The sequence below is a fragment of the Drosophila eugracilis genome, unplaced genomic scaffold, assembly GCF_018153835.1.
Source record: "Drosophila eugracilis isolate 14026-0451.02 unplaced genomic scaffold, ASM1815383v1 contig_1765, whole genome shotgun sequence".
Lineage (NCBI taxonomy): Eukaryota > Metazoa > Arthropoda > Insecta > Diptera > Drosophilidae > Drosophila > Drosophila eugracilis.
This window is the reverse complement of record NW_024572605.1, coordinates 6528613-6554099: the sequence shown is the minus strand read 5'-3', so window position 1 is coordinate 6554099 and position 25487 is coordinate 6528613. Positions and strand designations below refer to the sequence as shown.

General features: G+C 38.4%; 7 protein-coding genes and 1 long non-coding RNA gene across 15 annotated transcripts in view; 5 read left to right on the top strand and 3 right to left on the bottom strand.

Annotated features, from left to right (window-relative positions):
• LOC108106474 (potassium channel subfamily T member 2) overlaps positions 1–25487 on the top strand; it is a 93737-nt gene that overhangs the window by 46981 nt on the left and 21269 nt on the right. The window contains exon 1 of one of the 6 annotated variants that reach the window (XM_017213548.2): positions 22714–24636. The exons of the other annotated variants lie outside the window; for them this stretch is intronic. Coding sequence (XP_017069037.1) covers positions 24545–24636 — 92 coding nt within the window. The 5' untranslated portion in view covers positions 22714–24544. Of the gene's footprint in view, positions 1–22713; positions 24637–25487 lie in introns of those variants that run through there. 6 annotated transcript variants of the gene reach the window in all.
• Positions 5068–6695, bottom strand: LOC108106477. The gene is given in 2 exon segments (XM_017213555.1): positions 5068–5226; positions 5431–6695. Coding segments are annotated over 2 exon segments (1086 nt in total). The 5' UTR covers positions 6358–6695.
• Positions 7308–8389, bottom strand: LOC108106486. Its single transcript, XM_041819892.1, has one exon. The coding sequence runs from the start codon at positions 8220–8222 to the stop codon at positions 7857–7859; it is 366 nt and encodes a 121-aa protein (XP_041675826.1). The 5' UTR covers positions 8223–8389; the 3' UTR covers positions 7308–7856.
• LOC108106485 (uncharacterized protein DDB_G0286423) lies at positions 11210–11914 on the top strand. The gene is made up of 2 exons (XM_017213563.2): positions 11210–11622; positions 11683–11914. Exon 1 carries the CDS (start codon positions 11327–11329, stop codon positions 11546–11548), a length of 222 nt encoding a protein of 73 aa, XP_017069052.1. The 5' UTR covers positions 11210–11326; the 3' UTR covers positions 11549–11622; positions 11683–11914.
• On the top strand, positions 12339–12826 carry LOC108106484. 2 transcript variants are annotated; one of them, XM_017213562.2, is made up of 2 exons: positions 12339–12655; positions 12708–12823. In XM_017213562.2, the coding sequence occupies exon 1, from the start codon at positions 12442–12444 to the stop codon at positions 12577–12579; it is 138 nt and encodes a 45-aa protein (XP_017069051.1). In that variant the 5' UTR covers positions 12339–12441; the 3' UTR covers positions 12580–12655; positions 12708–12823. The 2 variants fall into 2 exon arrangements, with proteins under 2 accessions (XP_017069051.1, XP_017069050.1); XM_017213561.2 differs by having other exon boundaries at positions 12340–12655; positions 12711–12826.
• LOC108106482 lies at positions 12923–13433 on the top strand. Its single transcript, XM_017213560.2, has one exon. It carries the CDS (start codon positions 12923–12925, stop codon positions 13124–13126), a length of 204 nt encoding a protein of 67 aa, XP_017069049.1. The 3' UTR covers positions 13127–13433.
• LOC108106480 (beta-mannosyltransferase 4) lies at positions 13814–14733 on the bottom strand. Its single transcript, XM_017213558.2, has 2 exons — positions 14106–14733; positions 13814–14043 (listed from the first exon to the last, which is right to left on the bottom strand). Exon 1 carries the CDS (start codon positions 14594–14596, stop codon positions 14228–14230), a length of 369 nt encoding a protein of 122 aa, XP_017069047.1. The 5' UTR covers positions 14597–14733; the 3' UTR covers positions 13814–14043; positions 14106–14227.
• LOC108106487 lies at positions 15037–16467 on the top strand. Of its 2 annotated transcripts, XR_001772398.2 has the most exons (5): positions 15037–15170; positions 15229–15349; positions 15417–15992; positions 16057–16227; positions 16285–16467. It is a non-coding gene; the product is annotated as an uncharacterized LOC108106487 (long non-coding RNA). The 2 variants fall into 2 exon arrangements; XR_001772397.2 differs by having other exon boundaries at positions 15417–16227.

Here is a 25487-nt window from a genome sequence, read left to right as displayed (position 1 = left end):
CTGTAGTTGCTGGAGTTTGTCAATGGGAAAATCAAACATCAAACATTGGAAAACTAACACTTTGACAAAGTAGCAAAGAAGATGAGAAGCTCAGCAGGGGATACATTTTCAAGCAGCCCCAGCAAGTGTGTTTATTTATAAGCTTGTGGTTGACAAAAGGATATATTATGGCAGAACTTTCTTTGGCTTTAAGCAATTTGCTTAGAAATCTCGTCTAACTTTTCTTATTTAAAAAAAAACTTCATTTCTAATTAATGAACAACACGGAAAGCCTATTATCTTTTCATTCTGTATTTAACGAAAGTCACATTGACTTGGAAAGGGAAAAAACTTGTTGCTCGGGGGATCCATTTAAATGAAAACTTTCCGACAAGCTGGCAAAGAAATTCAAATCGAATCGATATCCCTCTACGTCCTCTTCTCGCACATATTAATTAAAGTTTGTTAATGCATTGCCATGGCGAATGGCGAGTAAAAGTTACAACGAAAATTGAAAACTTTTCTCGCAATTGAAAGTTGTTTAAACATTCATAAGCTTTCCATTTTCCCTGTCCCGCCCCAGGGGTAAAAGGGCTGCCCCCAGTGCGGTGGCAACTCGTATAAAAGTAACTAAACTAAACGCAACTGGAGCTAAATGGCCCTGTTGCGAAACGGTCAGTCGGCACTTAGCTAGTGCCAGGCCAATTATGAGTCAAGTCAAAGGATGAAAAAAGGACGAAAAGGGGCAGCAGACAGCAGGCAGCAGGCAATCAATAAGGCCTTCTTCTCGCAGGGGTCCAGCTCCGTCAGTTAATGTGCTCAATTGAGTGCCGAAAATTGCGTAACCCAAAAGCGTGAAATGCCAGGCAGTCAGTCAACACAATGCATAAGCATTTTGGCCAACTTAACACCATCCTGGTCGGTCGCATTGTTGCAATGGCTGCGGTGTGCTGTGGTGCTTTAATTACTCGAGACGCACTGGCTCTGGCTTTGGCTTTGGCTCTGGCTCTGGCACTGGCTCTGGCTCCTTTGTGTATTTGGCCGTCAGGAGGCAGGTCGGAGGACGCAGGACCCCAGCAAACGTGGCAGCAATTAAAGTAAGTGGCGCCATTCTCCTTTCACGCTGCCGTGGCCATTTCTTTTTGGCCGACAAGTGCTCCGTCCTGCCCCGCCAGCATTAATTTCCGCTGACAAACACCCTCAGCATAGTTTCCACTTCTTGGTGAGATTTTTCATAATTGCCACCATCTCAAGAAGCCAAGTTTTTATTATTTATTTTGCTGCTTTCTTAGCATAATTTTGTGTGATCACAAGGAGTTTTTTCTCTTTAAATTTAAGTTAAAACAAAAAGAGCATAGCCGAAGTCGTTGTGTGAGCTTTTTTGGCGTATTTTTTATCCCAAGGGCTGGTTGGGCTTGTGATTAATGAGCTCAGCCTTTGCAGCTCTGAAAATAGTGTCACAATTTATGGGTCAAAAGCTAAGTAAAGCCAGGGATTTGTTTGCGGGAAAGTCAGTGAACAAAATTTAAGCAATGAACTTAAGAACTCAGATACCTGAGTTGAAAAGTTCTTAATAAATCAAATAACTTTGAAAACATTAAATTAAGTTCAAGTCTAAGGACTCCCAAATTTAAATCACTTTGAAGCCACAACTTTTGCCTACTCATTTAATCCAATTAGACTCACTTCATTGGCATTTCCTTGAGTTTGAAAAGAAAAGAAATATTCAAAGTTAAAACCAAGTCTATAATTACTCACAGCAAGGCAAACACATCCATAGAGACAAATATGTGTCATTTGCCAGAATAATGTTGTGTAATTTTTGAGTTCTGTTTGGAAAATTGCCCACCCTCTGTGCGTGCGTGTTTGGTGTGAAAATGCCAACACGGCAAGAACAAATTTCCGATTTTCGAGGACCAAAGAACAACAACGATGCCAACTACCAGAGAAAACAATGGAAATGGGAAAATAAATTGAAATGAAATGATTTCTCTGTGGCTTCTACGACGACACTGGTTCTTGCTCCCTTGTCGGCTTTCAACTGGTGCTTTTGGTCCTTCTAGTCCTTAGCTCCCATGTCCTTTGCCAGGCATCTCCGTTTGGCATTTTGATCTTTAAAAATTGCTTTGAACTTTTGGCATAAAAAATCGTAGCCAGATAGCTGAAGTGAAGAGCAGAAGCCCCGAGATAAACTTGTACGTTCATGGCTGATGGGAAAAGTTCCTTGGCCTGGATGGGATGGAAGAGGGGGGATGGGTTATAGTGGTCCAAGTCAAAAAGTTTGCCATATATACCGAATGTGTGTAAACTGACGAGGCAGCAGAAGCAGCTGTGTGTGTGTGTTGGCCATAAATTCAATTTCCAAAATGGGGACAAAGCAAAGTCTCATGTTGCATGTGTGCAAAATGACTTTATGTCGCGTTTTTGTCACTTGCAACTGCAACAAAACTAATAATCGAAGAAATTTCGTTACCTTTTACATAGCCCTGGAAGGGTGACCACCTGGCGTATGAGCAATTTTCAGTGTAGCAACATATTGATTTTCGTTTTGGTATTGGTTGGAGGTTGGGCTGGCTGTTTCTATATTTAGGCAGCTTACTAAACGGTCGTTAGCAGGAGATTAAGGGGGTTGTCACTCTGGTCAAAATGAATTAATTAAACATATTATGTATAGCGTTTAGTTTGGATATCTTTCCCGGGCACTCATCTTTGGCTCATAGCCTGCAGCTTTCAACTTCTTACTGATAGAATGGTTAAATTTAATCAGCATTGAGTTTTTGCAGAATTAAATTATTGTGGCTGCAACCCAAGGGGAGAAATAGAAAAAATAGAAAATGGCGAGTGGCAAGTGGCAAGTGGCTGGGGCTAAGTGGCACAAAAGATGGCAAAATTGCTGCCTGGCACGCATTTGAACTTAAGAAATGGCCGCCATTCGACTCGACTCGACTCTTCTTCTCTCAACGGGTGTCCTTTCTTGGTTTCTACGGCTACTCCTGCTGCTCAACTGGCTCCTCTGCTCCTTTTATCCTTTTATTATTTGCAAAATATCATGGCCATAATTTCGTTTTGGCAAGCAAATGTTTCTGTTTCGCTACCAGCACACTTGAGTCGATAGTTCTTTTGCCTTTCTCTTCTCCCCTCCGCAGCATCCATTTGTATTACTCTTTTTCCTCTAGCACGAACGGAGAAAACAATAAATATCAACAGGAGACCAAGGAAAGCAGCTTTAAGTATACAGATTATCAACCAGCAACTGACCAAAATACCTATAACTTAACTTTACTAATAATAAAGAAATACCTAAAAATCCAACTGAGCGGACCAAAAAAAAACGCGGATATCCAACATAGCTGCAAAATAAAATCAATGTGAGACTTGTGCTTGTTAACTGAACACAGACCAAACCCTATCGATTATACGGTTATGAACTAGGAACATGTATAATTACCTTTAACTTTAAGTGTAAATATGACCAGAATGGAATACAAACTTGGTAAAAGCTTTAAATTAGTTAAATAAGAGCAAGAAAAAGAAAAACGTGGCAAAACCAAACTCGAATTTTGCTGTCAATTCTCGTGTGTAAAGTGTAACTGAACGTGTAAACTGTAGACTGTGCTATAAACCTATTTATATACAGATATATATATATCTCTGAACTAACCCTATATACAATATATTATTGTGGAGTAAAAAAGAAAAGCATTTAGTTTGGTTTAACAATATAACTAAATAAATAACGCTTTCAGGTAACTAACAGCTAAAACACATTAACAATCCTTTCCTGGGAGCTTTCTTCTTGCTGTGCTTTTGTAGATCTTTCTAACTATCAGTCTATCAGTGTTCCTTATGCATTTATATGTGTGACTCTCTTAGCTGTATCTGTATCTGTGTCTATGTCCTTGCCTGCGTGTCCATGAGTTCCTAGCACAATATATATCCTGCCATCCTGCTAGAGTTCATTCAGCAAGATGAGCAACGGCAGCAACTTTGACCAAACGCCATCTAGTGGTAGCAACAGCAACGATAACAACAATGACAACAATAACAACAACAATAACAATAATAACCACAACTGCAGCCGTTTAACTAGCATTCGTAACTACAAGTTAGCTAATTGGTTTCCACAAGTAAGTTTTGTTTATCCTTTGATTTTTCACCATCACCTTCGCTTTTCATTTCTCACTCGTATTTGTGCTTTTCACAATTTTCCAACCGCAACTCAGTAGTTGGTTTTCATTCATGGCAAATCAAATTAAAATGTTGCCAACACATATATACAAAACACAAACACACATACAAAGACATGAAAGCAATACACCTGCACAAAGTCAAGAACAGAGTCCATTGTTGTCACCGGATGTTGGCGGGAAATACCCTGGAATGGGTTATTAGATTTGATGAGGGAAATCATAAGGAAAAACAAGGTGGAATGGAAACATTTTTAATAATAGAATAGGAAGCTGAGTTATGCAACATTCAAATTTTAATTAAATTAAATGTTTGTAATAATTGAAAGTTTACCTTTCGTTTTTGATATGAGTTTACAAGGTTTATGGTTTGTTTTTCGTTTTTGAAAGTGAAAGCTTCTACAATATATAGACTATACAAGAATAATGGTGAACTCCTTTAGTCAAGTCACAAAATTGTTAGATTTCCTACAGATTAACACCATCAGAAAGGTTTGAAAAACCTTGAGCTCTTCATAGGATACTCTAACATTCGTTATTTTTCCAGTTTACCTACTTTCTAAGCCCACCATTGTACTAGCTTAGCCAATCCTACACCTCATCATCATCATCATCTTAACCATTACCGAAAACCAATCGTCATCCTGCACAGTTCCTTTGGCTTGTGGCTTTGGATTTGGATGCATTGTCGTTGATTTTTTCCATTTTTCCATTATATATTTACTGAATACATATATGTAAATGTTTGTATTGGTTCAAGTTTGTATTGCATGTGCCTTGTGCCTTGGTTTTTGTGCTTTGTGCTTGCCGAGTCCAGACAAACTCTTGTGCCAGAATATATATATATAATAAACTCTTAGAAATGAAGGATTTGCTTTGAGTTTTAGCCCCCAAAGGTGGTCTAAGACTTCAGTTTGTTGTAGTCGCCTTGCAGCCAGCAGATTGTGTACAGCGTTGACTTGGCTATAAGCGACAGAGTCAGCTTTCAGTCCAAGGTAAACACGTTGAGTAAGACGACCCGTTTGGGATGTAGGGCCAGCTTCAAGGTGAACATGGAGAGCTGAAATTTGAGTTCAAAAAGGAAGTTTTTAGACTGTTGTAATGGGAATAGAACTTGCTTAGAAAGGAACTTCAGTGGCCAACGAAAATTTCTATATTTATTTCAAAGAACAAAAACCTTAAGCAGGATTTTCATTCTCTAAGAGTTAAATTTTCTTTAACTTAAGTTTTATTATTAATTTTAAAACCCTAATCTCTTACTTACCAACTTATCCAAGCGGTTTGTCTCCCTTAAAATGCGCCATGTCTCCACCCTAAAAATGCTGACACATTCGGCTATGTCAGATCCTACAAACAAGTTAATGGCATCCAAAATATAGCTGATCACCACAAACATTCTCATAGGTAGGCTCAGGTCGAGGGTTTTTGGGGCGGCTACCATTTGGTATATCTCATAGCCATAGGTGATTTGAAACCAACTCTTGCAGGCCAAAACACACACCGAAACATGACCGTACTCATTGTTTAAAAGGTCGCACAGCTTAAGAAGTTTTGAGTAGAGTTTAAGGCTGTGCTGCATCTTCTGTAAGCGATTTCTCTGCCTCGATCTGGTTAAAATTTCTGTCATTTCATCATTTAACAACTTTTGAAGGCGAGAAATTTGCCAAAGCAGGCAGTAAAAACCAAGAACAGCTCCTAAAAGCATATTGTAGACCAACCAGTAAGATAACACATTCACGTAAATCAGTGAGGGCAGCAGTCTCTTCAGGTAAATGGGATAAACTAGATGAATCCGTAAAAGGGTTATAGTACAAAAGATAGTTTTCATGTAAAATCTCAACTTCAGAAATGATCCACTTGGTTTTCCAGTGAAATATTTCAACTCCAATCGAATCAAACCATTAACCAACTTCCTTACACCTTGACTGCTCTGCCAGCACATATGCATACAGCAGGCTGATGTACCACACATCGTTAAAATAGACACACTTAGTCGTATATTATCGGTGGTATTATAAAACATACGTCCCAGAGCCAAAATGCAAAGTATATGGTGAAAAAGGCAATATATTTTCAACTTGAAGCTGCTCTTAAACACACTGCTCTTTGAGTGAAAATAGTAAGTATTTAGCCCATTGAGAGCCGTAAACTTTGTGAGAAAACTATATAATTGCACTTTAGTTGGCCCCATCTTGCTAACTGGTAAACTGCATTTGTCTCCTGGCACATTTTATAGGCCTTCAAAGGCAGCAGGTCAGGCCAATTAGTAGGCCTGTATTTATAGTTTTGCCATTCATCACATGGGACAGCGGTAAATGGGTCATTAGGGAGTCGTTAGTTGGCGTTGAAAAATTGTTCTCACATTATCGGCCATTTTACACAGGACATGGTTGTAATCAATTAAGGGACATCAAAGTCATGGTTTATTCACTAAAAAACATTGTCGACAAGGTTTTCTCCCTTGATCAAAGTGAATTAAAAGTACTTTGTAATTTAAAGTTGAAATGAAAATACCTTCTGCCATGGCATACAAAAGATGAAAAGCCAAGGAGAGATATGATATTCAATATGGATAAATCAAATACAGAATGGTAGTGGCCGAGAAAGCCCAATAACGTCATTGATAAAGCCCTTTTGTGTGTGTGTGGTAAACTATAATAAAAGTATGAAATAAAGGTCCTCGGGGCCACTCTTCGGATGCTTCAGCCATCATAACCTCCTGCTGTTGGGCAATCAATACTGCTTTTTAATGAAGAAATAAAAGTGGAATGTCCACTTGTGTTGTTCGGACAGTGTCGTAAAAATTGTCTACATTTTTATTACATATCTTGGGGGTGGTACCAAGTCAGGGAGCCATGCCAAAGACCGTGAAAAGATTGTCTGCCATCTGTCTATGGGTTCTTTTTTGCTTCTTCCCTATATATATATATATATATATATTCAAGGATATCTCCCACTCACCAGGCTAATGGTCTCCAGGTCTAAGGACACGCACCAGCGCCTAAACGCGTGCTGAACTGGAAAATATTCTCTTTTGTGGTTGGGAAAACCACCTAAGCCTCCACCTCTCGAAAAATTTCACCAGCGACAAGTGTTTATTTTGGCATTTCGCAGGGGTTCCTTTTTTTGGTTTTTTCTTTTCTTTTTTTCTTTTTTTTTTGTGCCTGGTCAGCGGTTGACAACGCACTCAACCCGATAGAAGTGCCTGGCCGAGCTGAATCCCTGGGCTTGGTGGGGAGGTAGTCCCTTTGTTGGCCTAATGATTATTGCTTTCCCTTCGCAGTTGAGTGTGTCGGTTCCTGTATCGGCATATTGTTCGTTTTTGCAAAAATATAGCACATTGTTCGCCTTTGCCCTTCGTTTTTGTTACGATGATTTTCAATGGACGTGAAAATACTTTTTATGGGAAAGAAAACTGAAGCCTGCCCTCGACTTCATGGGGATTTTATGTTATTTAAATGATTTGCTAATTTGGTAGAGCTTATGGTTTCCGCACTAAAAAAGCTTCATAAATCCTAATTAGGAGGCTCTTGGAAGTTGATGTGAATGTTCTGAAAGATAAATAATATATGAAAGGTGAGGTGTTATATAAAAAGGTGAGGTTTGATATCAGCATTTAGTTTATATAATTGTTAAAGAATTCAAGTTAAAGATGATTTTAGTATGAATTAACCTTCAGGAGATCAAACTTTATTCGCATATCTCTTTCATTTCATATCTTCTTGGCCTTCTAGTTCTTCTAGGCCTTCTAGTTTCTCTCGTAGAGGCTAGATCAGAGCTAGTCGATGTCGCATACTGAACCGTTGTGGTCCTAATTTCAACCTTTGTTGTTCTACAAGTTGTGAGTGTTGGCTTTGGTGTTGTCAGTGTTGGTTTAACTATTGGTACAGGTTTTGGTGGAGGTCTTGGTCTAGATCTAAGGCAATTCCTCTCGCATTGATATTTCGAGTAACCATTACGGCAATGAAGAGCCTCCACGCATCTGCCCTTTCGAAGGACCCATAAAGGACGTAAAGGTTCGCACATCACACGTTGTCTGATTAAAACCACACCCATAGTACAGAGTTCTTAAATAAGGAGAAATTTATGATTTTAATTTAGTGGAATTTCCATCTTACCAGGAATTTTTCTAACAGATTGCCCATTAATTAGAAAACTAAAACTAAAACTTAACAAAATCACAACTGCAGTGGTTTTCATGCTGTGGCTGACTAAGTCAGAAAGACTATATATACTTTTATTTTAAGCATTAAATTTTAATTTGTTAAGCTTTTAAATAATATGTAATGGTCTTTATTACATAGTTAAATTATTAATTGGATTTGGCATGGAAATTTTATTTTATTTTTACAGGCAGCTAAAATGTTTGTTTCCAAGTTTGTGGGGTTTGTTAATGGTTGGTTTTAATTCTAATTTGCCTTGTCAAATGGGCAAATAAGCAGTGTGAATTGGTATTTATACTAATAGGGGTAGCATTATAGGAGAATAAATGAGGATAATTAGTCATTTATGAAGAGGAACTTAGTTTTCTTGCGGTCTTCCATTCTGTAATTTGCTTTAAGGACATGACAAATGTTTGGGATTACATGAGCAGCTGGTCTGGGTTGTAGATATTTCTTTAGATTTCTTTACGTTTAGTTTTCAATTTAAATGTCCTTTAAATACATTCCTCTGCCATGAACCAAATCAAGGACAGCTAATGATAATGCAGAGACTTCGTTTCCATTCCAGTTCATCGCCGTCTCCTTCAGCATTTTATTTTCTTTTAGCTTTTATAATTAAGTTTCCCGAACGCAATCATTTAGAGTGTTTGGAGTATTGGGGCAGACGGCGCGACAATGCCTTCAGACCGAAATACAAAATTTATGCAAATTTCGATTAATTTATTTTTGACACAAGCGGCTGCTCATTAAGGCGGGAATTCGCTAGCTAATTGAACGGAAATCATGAGCTGATGACAAGGGAATCAGTGGTATATATAGTATCTAAATCAGTGGAAAACCAGTTGATGATTGCAGTCGATCAATCAATCAATCAATTTGCCAAACAAACAAATTTTTTGCCTTTGGCCTTGTGCATAAGGAATATCAAAGTAATGAGAGCTGCAGCTTTAAATTCCTTGGAAATCGGGGCTTACCCACAGAACTTCCGCCATTTCCTGCCCTTTTCGAGGACATTGTGTTTTGTGTTGCCTTTTCGTAGGGACAGGACATCTCGCCCCTCCAGAATGCGGTTCATATTTCAATTTCCGGAATGGAAGGAGCATTTCAGCTTTTTAGCTTTGAGTCCTTCTCAGTTTTGCGGACAGTTGCCAGTTTGTTGCTGCCTTGTAAAGTTTTCTGTTTTTTTTCTACATTTTATACTTTTTTTTTTTTTTGCTTCTTCCATTTGTTGTTCAAAAATTCCATTTCACTTGAAATTTGATTGATACCACGGAAGTTGGTTTGTGCCCTCGAGCGTATGGCTCTCTATTTGATTTAGTTTTGCCATTAGTTTGCTTTTGTAATCTTGGGATTGCTGGGATTAAGTGTGGTTAGAACTTAAGCTGTTCGAGTAAAATGCCGAGGAGTGTGACTTAATAATTAATTTGTTTCGCTTGTTTGTTGATCCCTTTGGTTATGGTTTAGATTAATTGTGTTTTTCTTGCTACTTACTGAGCCAAATTGGGATATTTATTGAAATATTTTAAAACTTTTTTAACAGAACAAAGGGTTTATTAAGACTGATGGTAAAAATTCTGTTATTTATTTTCCTTTTTCAACTCTTTTTAAATAATTTAACATTTTATTTATGCTATTGCATGTTATTTGTGTGCCTTTTGTGTAAAGTTTACCATTATAGAAAGCTCCCTAAAAGCAACACACAACTCACAAAAACTCTTAAAAACAAACCATAAATTTTATCTGTAAATTCGTTGTGCTTTTACCATATTCTTCATAATAACTCACGCTTTTGGCTGACAATGAAAACTCAAATCGAACAACAACCAATATGAAATTATTAAAAAAACGTATAAAAAATTAAAAAAACAATTCGAAATTCCTGAAAAACAAAAAAAATATCCAACAAATTGTGCACAATAACGCGGCGAAATTCAACGGCGAAACTGAAAAAAAATAAAACCAAAAAATTGCAATTGAAATTATTTCTGCAATCAACTCGTCATAACATCTGCCACACCCACAAACCAACCTACCAACACTCACCACCCGCAGAATGTCAATGTTCTTCTTTCGATTGCATAACCTGCAGCGCGCCGAGGAAAATAAGCGCAAGAAGCGCGTGGAGCAGCAGCGTCAGCAGCAGCGCCAAAGGCGTGGGGCCAAGGTCTTTAAGTGTGTCAGTGACTCCACTGGCCACCTGACCCTGGCCCCCTCACGCCTCTTCGAACGGACGCCCATGAGTCCGTCGGACAGTCTGGACGAGATCGCGCTGCAGATCCCCAGGTGAGTGGGGAGTACAGGGAAAACTAGTTGAAGGGGTGAAATCTGAGTCACTCTTAAAAGAGTTGATGGGTAATCTTAAGCTACTGCTTTCTATAACTTATTTTGAAGTTTCCTAAGAAAAAGGTAAAAGTAAATCTAAGTAACTTTATTAGAAATAAATTTCTTAGCATTTTTATTAACTACAACCATGCGTGCTAAAAATTCCTGCATAGATTTCTCTTCTCGAGTGTCTAAAAAGTGTTTAGAAAAACAACAAAAAAAGGGTTGACCAGGTATTTCAAAAAAGGGAAACAATGAAGGGATTCCATGGCTAACCTCACCTTTTCGGTTTTCTCTGCTGCTGAGTGACATCGAAGCACTTTCGCAAACTTGGGGACGCTCTCGCTTGTGTGGTTTGGTTTTGGTGTAAATAAGCCAAATGCGATTTTGCAAGTCACTTTAGGAAAATGTGGTCATGTCAAGGGAGTCTTAAAACTTAACAACAAAAGAAACTGCATTTCTATACTACAAAATATCGAAACTTTTTCAATCTTTTGAAATTTTAAATAATGAAATAGCAACCAAAGACACGCCATCGAAGTAGGCTTAGTTAGTCTTTCATATTCTTCGTTATCTTTCAGAACAAAATTTTTAATATTAATTTTAAATTTTAAGTCGTCCAAATTTGTTCTTATATTCCAAACCAGAGGAGCTATTTTATTTTTATTCCCTGAAATGCGAATGCTATGCGATAGACTTTCTGCCTTGACTGCTGGAGCTATGGTCGGCGTTTGGTATGCTAAGAACTTCCCCTGTGAAAAGTCCAAAGACCAGGACAAGTCCAAGGATAAGGGCAAAGACAAGGGCAAGGACAAGGAGAAAGAGAAGGACAAGGGGAAGGAGAAGAAGGACCAGGATAAGAGCAAAGACAAGGGAAACGAGAAAGGCAAGGAGTAGGGATAAGAATATATAGCTAAACTGGATGGAATTAATGCTCCATTTAGCCGAAAAAAAAAAAAACGATACGATACGTATGTGCAAGTTCTCTTATCTAGATTTCTTCCTCTAGTTACTCGTAAACTTTCTAATAGTTATGGCCAAAATTCAAATGTAGACGACGCAATCGGCATGAAGAGGCAAAGTGTAAGGTGAAATATGACCACTAAAAGGAAACTATCGTCTTATATATTAACTGACGAGCCTCTTTCAAGAGCTTTGAGCGATGTTTTTATTACATTTCCATCCAGTTGATTAACTTTGCTGAGATTCTTATTTATTTGGCATTTTAATAAAGATGGGTATCGTACCAAAAAAAAAAGTGTATTTAAACTTCATTTTTTTTCAATTTCGGGTATTTAAGCGGCCAAGAGCAGAAGTCACATTTATTTCCCTTTAGTCCTGTGTCGGGCATCTCCCCAACCGAATCACATTTTAGCAAATCATGTCCTTTGTAGCATGTGGAGCCTTTGTATTCCTGCATGCACGACACAAATACGAGCCAATTTCAATGAGCGCTGCCAAACGGAGGTGGTGTAATGGTGTTTTAATTTCGCATTTTCACAGCCCTGGGACACACGTAATCCCAGCTAATTAAATTGCCCTTTGTAATCTTACAGTTAATTAAGTGTCGAGCCGAAAGCCCAGAGAACCAATAATTTAAATTGTATAGAAGAAAGTGCTGGCAAAGCTGGCTGTGAATTTTTGGGTTAATGTACTTTGGATTTTTGTGCTGACATTTTTCAGTTATCCGTTTTGGACGCAGCAGTAGACATCAATGAATTAGAAAATTTTCAAAATTGTACAAAATTTGTTAGTTGCCTCAACAGAAATATCCTTTAGCTACCACCGACATGCATTTAATGTGCGAGCGACTGTCTTCGATTTTTGCGGGTGTCTTAGTGGGTTTGTGGTACGCAAAAACCTTTCCGGATGACGCTAAGGACAAGGGCGGCAAGGACAAGGGCAAGGACAAGGACAAGAAGAAGTAGGAGTGAAATTGGAGGAGGAAACGCCAAATATATTTACCTTACTAACCCGAAACCACTGCAGAAATCAGCAATTTAGGTGGGTAAGACTCATAAAAATATTAAGCCCTTAGCTGATGTCCTTGATCTAGTAGGTGAGCTGAAAACTTCAAGTCATTTCGACGGCCTGTCAAACCGGTTGGCCTGACATAGCTCAGTAACTATTCGGCTTCACATCTAGTATATCAAAATTTTTCGATTTGCACAAAATTCTTTTTTCCTTTTGATTTTAAATCAACAAAATCAGCAAGCCAGCCATTTAAGTTTCGGTCTAAATTCTGGCAAATCCTGACGAGCTTTTTGAGCCATGCCCTGTTGCAAGCGTACCGAGGTCCGGAGGGTATGCCGGCCCATGCCGTCGCTCTTGGCCAGGCTTAACTGTACCCCATGCAATCGCGTCCTGTTCTTCATGATCGGAGTAGGACTGGGCGTACTGTTCGTGCGGAACAAGGACGAGGGCAACAACAAGTCGGGCAGCAAGAAGAAGGACGATGGCAAGGGCAAGAAGTAGGAGATGATGGAGCCTCAACAAGATTCATAGCCTGAACCGATAAGCAGCTACCTGAAACTATATTCCACGATTTATCCAAGCCACTTGAAACCGGACGTTAACCAGCAAAGATGAAATGCCATTCGATAAGTTTGTCCGCCGAAGAATTGTAGAATACGAAATTTTTCAGTCGATAAATTTATCTATGGAGCAATTTGTCAATCGAACAACTGCCATACTACTGCCAACAATTCCATACGGATTTCTTCGATTGATCTATTCTCTATTCCTGTTGAAAGAATATTTATAAATTCAATGCTGTACAAGATATTGCTATCTGAAGTTCTTCCGATTCAATTTGGGTTCGTAATTAAAGCCTGTTGGGCGGCGCTTTTCAAATTATTTTTCTGGGTTTTTTGGTTAGCCTTTTCGCCGAGATTAAGGAGTGGCAGTGGGTCTCTTTCAATGCCCTTAGTTCTCACATATCAGGGGTCTTACAAAGTTACTCTTTAATATAGGAGCTAAAAAGTAGGCAACATTTTCTTATCTAAATACATTCAACCCAATACGATTGCAATCGTATATAAATATGTTGCATACTATTAGGCAGGGTGGAAACAAAATGCTCTTAAAAGGGATTATTTTCTAAATAGATAAAAGTTGTAAGAACATGATTAATAAAAGCGATTTAATGCACGAATTGGTGGGTAAATTTAAATGAAGTTTTATTTAAATGCCAAAGAACTTCAATCCTGGTAGTACAACTTTAGTTGGAAATTCCACATGTTGGTACGGCCCATTCGGTATTATTGAATTTTAGAATTTAACCTTAGTTTTATGTTTTAAGACTTCTAAAATTCCTCATATCTGCAAGCACATATGATCATTCAAATTTCCTGTCTCCAGTTGAAATTCCCATCCGATTATATTTTCATGATCTAAAACAAACGAATATATTAAATTAAGAAATTGAATATATTAAAAGGTTCATTAAACTGACCATTAATAATTTTTAAGTTATCGATAAAATGTACTTGAAATTTTGTTATTGTTGAAACGTGGCATACATTTCGGGGCACAGGATCCTGCTCCTGGACATCTCCACTTTGGGATTCATTCGCGTTACTTGCCTTCCTCTTTGCCCTTATCCTTGCCCTTGCCCTTGTTCTCTTTTTCCTTTTTCTCCTTTTCTTTCTTCTCTTTATCCGCCTTCTCTTTGTCCGCCTTTTCCTTCTCCTTCTGCTTCTTTTCTTTCTCCTTTGCCTCCTTCGCCTTCTCCTTGGGGGACTTGTTGGCCTCCTCGGCAGCCTTTTGGGCATCCTTCTTCATTTGATCCCAGTAGAGGCCGATACCCGCCCCGATCACGAAGAAAAAGAATCGGTTGCATGGCACGCAGTTCAATTTCTGCCAGAGGGTGGGAGGCGGACGGCAGGGAGGCGGTGGTGGTGGACAACACCTCGGTGGCGGAGGGCATGCAGGCTTGTCACACATCTTCAACGGATTTCGAGCTTAGATGTCCTGGTAATCTTAGGATCCCTCCAAAAACTTTTAAATTTTACGCCAAAAAAAATAAATCAACAAAATTGATGTTAGCCGAATGGAGAATTTGGAACAGTGAGCTCTCAGTTGCTTTTACATATGAGCTGAGTAACTGATGTTAATGTCATAAACTACTTTCTGAGAAATTATTTTTATCATGCCTAAAATCATTGGAAATATGAAAGTTAAGCCTAACCCACTCAATGAAATGATTTTTCATTGATTTTCATAGATTTTCGAGAATCCATGCTCTTTCAATATTTTTACCTACTAGAATAAAGTAACTGAAACCGTAGAAAAAACATTTCAAGGCTTTACCTAGAAATAAATTTGTGTATAATAATCAAAATCAATCTTTTTCTATCTAAATTTCCTTGCTAGTAATGTCACTTCAAAATACTTTTCCCTAAGCAATTCTAAACATAATAATATTCTTTCCGGCCAAAAACTATGGATAATTCCATTTTTCTAACCTTTGTTGTGGGCTGTATTGTGGGCTACTTAATAGGCAAACATAAATAAAAGGGTAAGAACTTCGATGCGTTTTTCAGTAAGCCTTTCCCGATCTCTCATTCTGTTTTTAGTCTGCTTTCTTAAACAATTTACACACAAACTGACTACTTTTGGAGAAAATGGATATAGATTGGGTGATTACATTTCTGGTTGGCTGTTTGGTGGGATACTTGTTGGCCAAGAATACATAGAGTAAGTGAGGCAGCTCAAACCAAAGTACGCTTGGAATTTGATGTACTGGCTAACATTTCTCTGGCAGCAAGTCAAAAATCTCTCTCACTGGACTTTGATTGGAAGGAAGGTAAACAATATTCTTCAGATCAAAACTTAGAAGTCCATTCTGGTTTCTAGAAATCCTAAGCGAAACAGAAACATGACGCACATTATCTCCTTTGCCTTGGGCGTGATTATTGGAATGATGACCTGCCGGAGGTGCTAGTACTCTAACCTTCTGAACTGGAAATAATCTAAATTAATAAATACAAATTATGTACAACTAAGAGCAAGAAATATAATTTTTATCTTAAGAAAATGTAAACTTTTTGTAGTTTTAATGTATTAAAATAAAAGCCATTTTGTGGATTAAAACTTATCCCATCAGTTGGCCTTACTTAGAAAGTCTTTTTAGTTAATTCAAACCAAATTCGCCTCATAATTGCTGTGAAATTTTCTTAAAAATCATTTTCTTAAGTAGACATGGAGTGGATTATAGTCTTCATCATGGGCTGCATTGTGGGTTTTCTCATATCAAAGAATACCTAAAAGCGATTAAGATAGTTTTGTAGAATACAAAAATTGATAAAATATTTAAATATTACTTTATCACAAAAAGGAGGTCTAGTAGCCCTGGCTTTAGCTTTTATAAAGTTTTCCTCTCATCAAAAACATTTATTCCTTAGTCGACAGTCTAGACGATAAGTACATACCTTACGTATGCTTTAAAAAAATAAACGAAATTTTCCGTAAAAAAATCGGGGAGCTTCGAGTTCTATTTTAAAAAAAATATGCAGCGGTTTATTACATTCATCGTTGGAGGAATCGTTGGTTTTCTCATTGCCAAGAACACTCGTGTAAGTTTCTGTAATTAATTTAGTTCCTTGGTGCTACTAAAGATAATCTGTATTTAGTAAACATGGCTTATGTTATCTGCTTTGGAATGGGCATGGTTTTTGGCATGTTCGTGTGCCGACGCTGCGAACCCTGATTGAGAAGAATCTATCAAACCTAATCAAACCTTAGACCTACAGAAATTCAAGATCCCAAGATAAACTTTTAATATGAACTCCCAATAAAACCCTCCTGAAAAAATATGTTTATTTGTATTATTATTTATCAAGTTTAATGGATGAAATTTTTCTCTTTTACAGGTAATTAACAACAATCCCTTGTCAGTTTAACATAAATTATGAATCGTAAGTAGACATCTACCATACATGAACTATTTTTTTAAGGAATATATTCTTAAAAATATTAACTTAAAACGATATATATTTTCAAAGAAAACTTACCAGGGATTAAAGCCGATTGCATTTATGACTTTTGGGAAAGTTTTGCCACCTTTCCGTTTTAATGGCTGGAAAAACAAAGGCATCCGCAATAAATACACACGTCAGGACCTGAGTTGGGTAAAAGTTGGGAAAACTTAAAGGAAAGGCGAAAACTTTTCACTTCCTCTATCTTTTCGGTGAGGCTACGCAAAGGTGGGGAGTTAACTCAAACTTTAAGGGAAACCAATTTGCCATTTCATGTGTGGGTGGGAGGGAGTTGAGATATCCTTTCTGACCACCTCCACCTGGCCATTCATTATGATTGATTATTGCGCAAATCCAGGGATAGACATGTGTGTATGTGTTCGACGTCGTCAGCCGCACAAAACGTTTAACAAATGAGAAGACAGACGACCTCCTGACACACAAATGAACTCGTTCGCCATTTCAATCAGTCTTTGGTCCTGGCCCTAACCCCCACTATAACCTCACAAAGATCGAGCCGCAGCATCCGCATAAATAAATATTTTATGAACTCGGCACCAGTTCTCCATCCGGATCCATTTCCAGTTGGGTAAGGCTCGAGTGCGTCGCTGTGCATAACTTAGGGTCGGGAATGTTTGTGGCAAGTCTTATCTGCGAAGCAAACAAAGGTTGAGTCCTTCTCTCTACCTCCGCACCCCCTGTTTTCCCACGATTTCCCCTCGGTTTTTCATCTGCGGTTTAGGTAATTGGTTAAGGTGGCGCTCACAAGATTGACTCGCCTACCAAATGAAACGGTTGCCTTCTAGAATGATTGATGCCCCTTGCCGGGATGTGGGTTCCTCCCATTCGATCCAAAGGTTAAATTGCTTGGCCGTGCGGTTCAGCAGGGGACTTGGATTTATAAGCCAGGCCAACAGGTGGAGCAGCTCAAGGGCCTCTCGCCTGGCCTTCAAATGGGAGACACCCTTTGCCACTTTTACTGATTGGGGTTAACTCTCTGTCCCTCTACCCTTTCTCAAGGATTTATTCTGGCATTCCGCTTGCTAATTTGTCAATAAAAAGTTTTAATTGAATTTTTTGGCTCACATGCTTGGCAGTTTTAATTTATGCAGTTTTCTAGTTAACAGTTGATATTTGAATTTCGATTGAGCTATGAGAAAAGCTAATGTTAATAGAAAGCTTTCCTAACAGTCAGTTTTCCTGTTCTCCTTAAGCTTTTTGCTTTCTCTCTCTCTCTCTCTCGGGGGGAACAGCTCTCTCTTTTTGGGAGAAAAAATGTAAACAATAACGGTTGCCGGCATGTCAGCTGTTTGGCGCCTTTCGAACCCACCACTATGGTGAGTTCCCGCATTTCCGTTTCGCCTTGCGAGTCTGCGCCACTTCCTTTTGCCGAGTGAAGGCCTTCGGTAGGATTTCAGTCCTTATCTTAGTGCCGAGGCGAGCGTATCTAAAACTGCCGCTTCAACGTGTCCAACGCGCTCTTTTTTCAAATCGTAAAGTTTGAAAATGAATTTCAAATCGAATTTTAAACGAGGGAATGCAAACTAGTTTAGAATTAATAGAATATTATAATAATAGAAAAGTTCTTTGTCAAAGAAAACAAAAGTGATTTGAAAAGTAAACATAAAAGTGGTACTGCTAATTTCAAAAATATTATTAATAATTATTAAAAATTAAATACCATCAAAATAAAGCCGTTTAACATAATGTAATAATAATAAATTTATGTGATTTAATAAAACTAACTAAGCTTTAGTTTAAATCCAATAAATAATTAGATGGACTTAAAATAAAATATTATAAATATTTATCAGCAAACTTAAATTTTAAGTTAGCAAATTCTTACAGTGCCAGTCGAAATACAAATAAAAGTTTATAAAATAATAACTTAAAATTATCCATAAATTAAACAATATTTTTAACCAAAACTTAAAATTTTAAATCAAACCAAATAATAATTAAGCCTAAACATCAAACCAAACAAAAATTCGTATAAAAGAAAAATTTAAATAAATTGAATTTAAATTGAAATTAAAAATTCCCGAAAGTCAAAGCAAATTACGCAGCTTTAAGCCAGACACTTTTGTGTAATTAGCCAAGTTAATGCTCTACCTAATCAGGCGCTGTTGGCTGTTGGGGATTATGAACTGGTCCTGCTGCTGGCAGCGTCAGCCATTTGGATGTCATTGGAAATTTGCGGCAATTGAGCTAGAAGTCTCAAGCCAAGCCAATCATCTTGGCAAGAGAAAGTTTTTGACAAACTTTCTACAAGTCGAAATCATTTATGATAACTTGACACGCGCCACATGTTGCGAGCGACTGACTTAGTCAAATGGGGAAGATTAATTGGATTCGATATTAGTAGTAATCAAAGTGGAGATGGTGGTGGGAGGCCGTTTGGCCAAGAAGCCGGAGAAGAGGATTTTAATTAGCAGACGATGGCGTAGTGTTGACAAGTCTAACGTCTGGGCTGGCTTGGTTGGCCATGTAATTGAGTTATTCGCCTGGATTTTAGCCATTTTTATCATTTTATTATTATTATTATTATTAAATGGCTGCTGCGACAACAAGCTGTTAATGGCAGTCCATAAAATGGCATTCCTCTCTCTCTGTATGGGTGTTCATGTTGTGGTATCTGTGTAAGTGGGTGAGTGGGTGTATAAGCCTAAGCGGCGTTCTGATTGTTTTAATGGCTACTTGAACGGAAATTAACTGACAGCTGCAGATAAACGAAAAATACCCACTCAACGTTTACCGCACAATCTTAAAGCTCCATCGATTACCAAAAGAAAAATGAATCCAAAAACGATTGCATTGGGGCATGATAAATGCGTAGCGACTTTGAGTTTCGCACTTTTCCAAATATTTGCACATTCAAATGTCAAATAAGCTAATTTGGCCCATAACTCCCAACCTGCCTCTGGCTCTGTGAATTTCCATGTATGATAAACAGAAATGGCAACCAATTTGTTCTCAAACAGCAAGAACAAATGCAAATTGCTTTTCGGCACGAAGAATATATGAAAATTATGAAATATGTGCGACATTTCTATTTGCATACATTTGGCCAAGAAAATGCTAGACGGTTGAGTTAAAAGCCAGAAAAAGAAAACACAAGAATGAGGAGTTCCAGCGAAACTGGTAAACAAAAGTCAATTTGGGGCCAAAAGGTCGTAGATGTTTTCCATAATAAAAGGGGCCACTAATTGAAAATGTATTTCAGGCGTTCAAGTTAATGATTTAATTAAGTTCTTAAAGTCATATTTAATGAGTTCTACCTAACACACTTCTTTGTGTTTATTTTAAGAACTTTCTTCTTTCTTTTTTACCAAAACTTTTCCAATATTTATGAACCTAAAACAATAATTTTCCCTCTGAAAGTTTGTCTTCGTAATGGCTAATCTAGCCACTGATTCACTTTATTTTCCACACACTTATGACTTCATTTTCGCAGTAGTAGTTCATCAGGACTTACTTAAGCCCCAAGACTTCACCTTTTGGCCAACGTTTCTTTTAATGCGCTTTCCTTTCGTTCCTTTTAACCTGCCCATCAACACACACACTCACACACACGCACAGACCACAAAAGAGGGATCAAGTGAAATGTTAAAAAGAGGAGTGGAAAAACAACATGCTAAACGCTTTGTAATACGCTTTTGTTTGGCCCAAGAGCCATTAAGCTGGCCAAGTGATAAATTCGTTCTGCCTACTCAAGTTTTTTTGCGCCTTTGCTGCTGCAGAGAGAGAAAAACTGTAGGATTTGGGCTTGAGTTCCTCTATAGAACTTTCTTTTACTAGTTTCTATATATTTATTGACTTTAATAGATTTTGTATTAAGAATTTTTCAAATATCTACTGAAAAAGTCAGTAAAGTTCATTAGTTTTTAGAAAATTCGTGGGTTAAGGTTTCTCCCAGTGCATGGCCATGCTGGTCTGGCCTGCCTGAGAAAAGGTCGCGTGCGGTTTTGGCCAAGTTTAGAGCATTGATTTATGAACGGGCTGCTGGTGCGGACATTAGCCTTTCTTCTTGGCCAGGAATGTCCTGCGGCTGTTGGTTTCTCTTTGTTGTTTGCTTGTTGCATGTAATGACGTCATTAGGGACAAATTGCCACCCATTTAGCGGCAATCGATTGCTTCCGCACGATTAAATATGCTAAGCTGAAAGTGAAGGGGAAAGAAGCAACAGTTTGTCTGCTCGTCTTCATAGCTCTACTTCCTTCCTTGTCCTCGTCCTTCCTTCCCCCCTTGGATTTTCTCCTAGTTTTCTTTTTGTTGTCTTTTCTGCTATGACATGTCGTGCCCCGCTGGTTGACGCCTACTTTTTTAAACTGTTGCGCATTTTTGTTGGCCGACAGCCAAGGCGTGCCGCTGTCTACTGTTCAAAGTCCTTCCCCTTCCTCTTTATTGTGTCTATATCACATTCATTCTCCCCGCCCTTCGCTTTCGCTTTCCCGTGTTTTGATGGCGCGTGCCAACTTTCACTCGAAATGGCGAAGAACACGCAATGGGAAAAAACAGCAGGAGCTGGAAAACTAAAGTAGTCATCAACAAGTTGTGGAAAATATAGCGGAAAAACATGGCAGTTTTTATGTCGGAAAAGTTGTACCCTTTGCTTTTCCATGGAAAGACATAAAAAAGTATCAGTTTTGGGAAATTTTATTTTTAGGAATGAAAGGCTAGCTTCTGAGTATATGTATTTTTTAGCCTTATAATATACAATTTTGTGGCAAACTAAAGAAAACTTTTAGTAAACAAATATAACCCATAAATATACCCTTTCAAAGGGATAAGTAAAATTGGCCCAGCTTGGTTATTTGAAAACCGTGAATGGCTCGATCGCGTGGGAAATGGCAATATGTTGCTGATGCCTCCAAACATGGCCAATTTGTAAGGCTAATTTGGGCAAAAGCGAATGCAACTTAGGTCTGCTCCGGTGAGCAGATGCTAAGAGCACATCAAAGCCATTTCCCATTTTCATTTCCAGGCCGATGGAATGTGCAGCATTTAGAGGCAAATTCGGGATACATTTGATCCTATCATATTTTTGGGGGGGTGAAGGATTTTGTGTGCAATCAAGATTCAAAACCATTAAAAGGCGACCTTCACTCAATTTAAGCGATTCAGACATCAAGTTTATTATGCTGCACATAAAGCCAGGACATAAACTGCCAGCAGAAATCATAAAAAGCAATGGTAGTGAAGGGAGTACGAGGTCAGGGATTCGTAGAACGGGGGACGGGGGACTCAGAATGAGCACCAAAAGAGTTCATGAACTGTGACGTCTTTGGACTTCCGTAGGAACAGCGGGCAAACTGCCAGCAAAGGTCACCGGATTACCAATTTCTATTCGCTTGGCTCACCAAAATGAATAAAGATATTTTCAGTATGCAAATGCTGCCCCACCAGCAGCATCAGCGAAACAAAGCCAAACTCTGTCTGGACAATGAAACAATGAAAACCTCTATGGGGCTCTATGAAAATATTTAAATTTTATGCAGCCAAATTGATTTGTTTTGTGAGCTGCTGCCAGTTCAACGCTCCTCGGGTTTTCTTTCTTTTTTTCCTCTCTAACTCCTTAAAGGACTAGCAAGTGTTAATGCAAATGTTTGCATATATTTAGGCAACACACACGATTATACGATTGGTGGAGCCTTTTCGGTCCCTCTGTCTGCCTTCAAGGATATTTGGGGCACGACAGACTGCTCCAATCTGAGCAATCGATAAACCTAATGAGCTGTGACACAGACGAGCAGACGGAGTGTCGTCGTCGCGGGGCTTTTGTTTTAAAATTAACCCTCATGCGGCAACCCAAAAATAAACGCGAGCAGGAAAACTCAAAGTACTTCCTTGATGGGGAGAAAAATCAGTAACATAACGAAAAATTGCTCATAAATGAATAAATTATTTCCTCTTGTTCGATTTTTGTATGTATTTTAAGAAGGGGAAAAGGAAATACTTTTATGAGCTTTTGTTTTAAAAGAACTTCTCTGATTTCTATTTATAAACTTTTTTAAGCAACTCACCTTAACTTTTTGAATAGAAAAATCTTAATAAATTATTCAATGAAGAACCATAATAGAAGGGAAAAATATAAAATATATTAATAACAATTTTTCGCTGTACATTTACGACAGACTAGTTCCAACCCCAGAAATTTGGTTACGGGAAATTATTTTCGGGTTGCTTCAAATTATATAGTTGAGGCGATATTTCTGTAGCTTGTTTCGCACCCTTTAAGACCAGAAATTGGGTTACTTGTTCCCCCGAGACTCATACCGTTTGGGCCTTGAATTTGAGCCTCCATAAAAAGGTGTTAGTCGCGGGACAGGCCAATTACCGTAATTGTGGGGACCACGAAAAAAAAAAAAAAAAAAACGCCACATCACACAGGCATTACGAGCAGATACTTGGCCCTAAGAGGGCGTATACTTGATGTACGCGACACAGACAGAGGCGGCACGCACAGGATTTCCAATGAAAGCACTTCGATTAATCACTTCGAAGGACTAAATAATTCAGAGCAAGCCATTGCCATGCAAATTGCATTTGGAGACAGAATGAATAAAAGAATAAATGCATTCGATAGCAGGAGAAGTGAATCAATCAGGTCTCTCGCGCTAGCTAAAAAGTGCAAGCAGTTCACAAAGTTCAAAGTTCAAACGAGAATGTCAAAGAACGGGATAAGAATTTCTTTGAGATTTTCTCTCAGAGATTTTTTAATTGAAGTCCCAGCAGCACCCAAAGCCATAAAGCAAGGTGGCAGATGGTTTAAGGTCAGACCACGGGTAATTTAAATTGCAAATAGCAAAAAGGCTAAGAGGGAAAACGCTTTAAGGAAAAGATAGATTTATCAAAGCGGAATGAGTACCGCAAGAAAGTCCTTTCTATCCATTGATAGACGCTACTTGGCCTTGTCATTTATCAATGTGTCACTTAGCGAGAGTTCTCAGGTCACGTCTAATGATTTGGCTTTGTGTCTGTCAGCGAAAGTTAAAGTCAATAAATTTCCTTTACTCTTCTGATTTGGCTTGCCCAAATCAGTCACTCTTTTTGGGATATTCAACAGTCTGTGACTTCCGTAACGACAGATTTAACAGATTTCCTATCCCGCAGTGAACATGAATTTGCAATTAAAAAGCAATCAAAATGAACAAAGCCATTGAAAACCACGGAGAACCTTAAATAATGTATGAATTTACAATTGAATTTCGGGATTAACAACAAGCAAATTCCCGTCAATTCATGCATTTTAATTAATTGCGTAAATTGAAAATGGAAGCTGAAAATAATGTAAACAGAAAGAAAAGGGGAGCGGAGACCTTTAAGTGAAAAGTAGTAATGCCATGTCAAATAATAAAAAGTGTAAAAAATAAAAAAAAAAACAAGGCTTAATGACAAAATGAGGGCACAATGTCGGCTCTATCAGCCACATCCATTTCCTACGCCGGTGCCATTTCTGCTTTTCAAGGCTATGGCCGTTAGGGCAATAAATTTATTAAATGGCCAAAGAACACACACACAATGGGCGGACGGGCAACAGCACCCACATGGCCGGCAACAAAAAAATCATGTTAAACAAGCTATAAATAAGTGTGTGTGCCAACGTATGCATGTGTATGTGTACATGCGTTCTGTCCTCAATTGCGTGTTCAAACAACAAAATTAATTGCCCAGCCAGGGCAATCAATTTTGATTAAAGTTGAAGTAGAACTTCAAGCTAGTAGAGTGCTGGCATTAAAGTGTGATATTCTCTTTTAGAGAAACAAAAACTAAAGGGTCCAGAGTTAAATCCATAACCAAACTATCCATACATATCAGTATAACCATCCAGAGTTCGCAAAATGCAAGGCAATTTGACAAAGTGATCGAAACGTGAAATTAAATAAAGTGCTTCGAGCCGCGGTCATTCGAGCCAATGGATCATCTATTATGCAATATGGCGGGCAACAGTCGCAATTCGTCCTACAATTGTCTCTCCTCGTGGGACTCCTATGATCGAATACCCAGGTAAGCGTCCGACATTGCGTATACGCCGCTTGGTTCTCGAATATCTCGTATACGCCGCGTATACTCCATAACTCAATTCGAAATTCGATTTGGGCCATTAACAGGTCAAAGCAGTGGCAAGGCGTCAATTCATAATCAAATCAGGTCTCAACTAAAAGCCTACACTGACAGAAAAGTAGTGTTTCCAAAGTGTTTCTGCTGCCTTCTTTTTATATTATTTACTACTACTTTTCTTTCAGTGTAAATAACTTACTGGAAACAGGAAATTCTCAAGGCATTTGAGTAGCTTTTTCACAGAAATATTTCCTTATAAATATTTCAGCAAACAAAAGACAGGATTGCATTGGAAATGCCAAATGAGTGCCGGAAGCTTGTCAAGCAAAATGCATTCTCATCTTGAGTAATTTCTCAAATTCCGCCCACTCAGCTTCCTTCCCCGCTGAGCTGCTGTCATCGGCACACAAACACACCGAGACACACACATAAATAAGTGTACATCCCTGGCTAAGAGCTCTTAGGTTTTTATGAGCGGCAATCAATGCAGCAGCGCTTCCTTAATGGACACTTTAGCAGAGCTATAGAGATACCTCATCAGAGCAGCAATAAACATGCAGGAACCGAGAACAAACAAAAACAGTCTATAATACCGAATTTCTCTTGAACCCGCCCAAGGATGCAATTTGTAGCTACCTGAAACCACGCATGGGCTTGAATGGTGTCCTTTGTCCGCCAATCCTTTGTGTTGGCCAGACCCAAAAAAAAAAGCAAAAAGCGCTGTTGTGCTAGGCATTTTCGTAGCTCTCCTTTGTGGCCTTTGATTTGCTTGGCTTCGCCTTCGTCTTCCTTTTTTT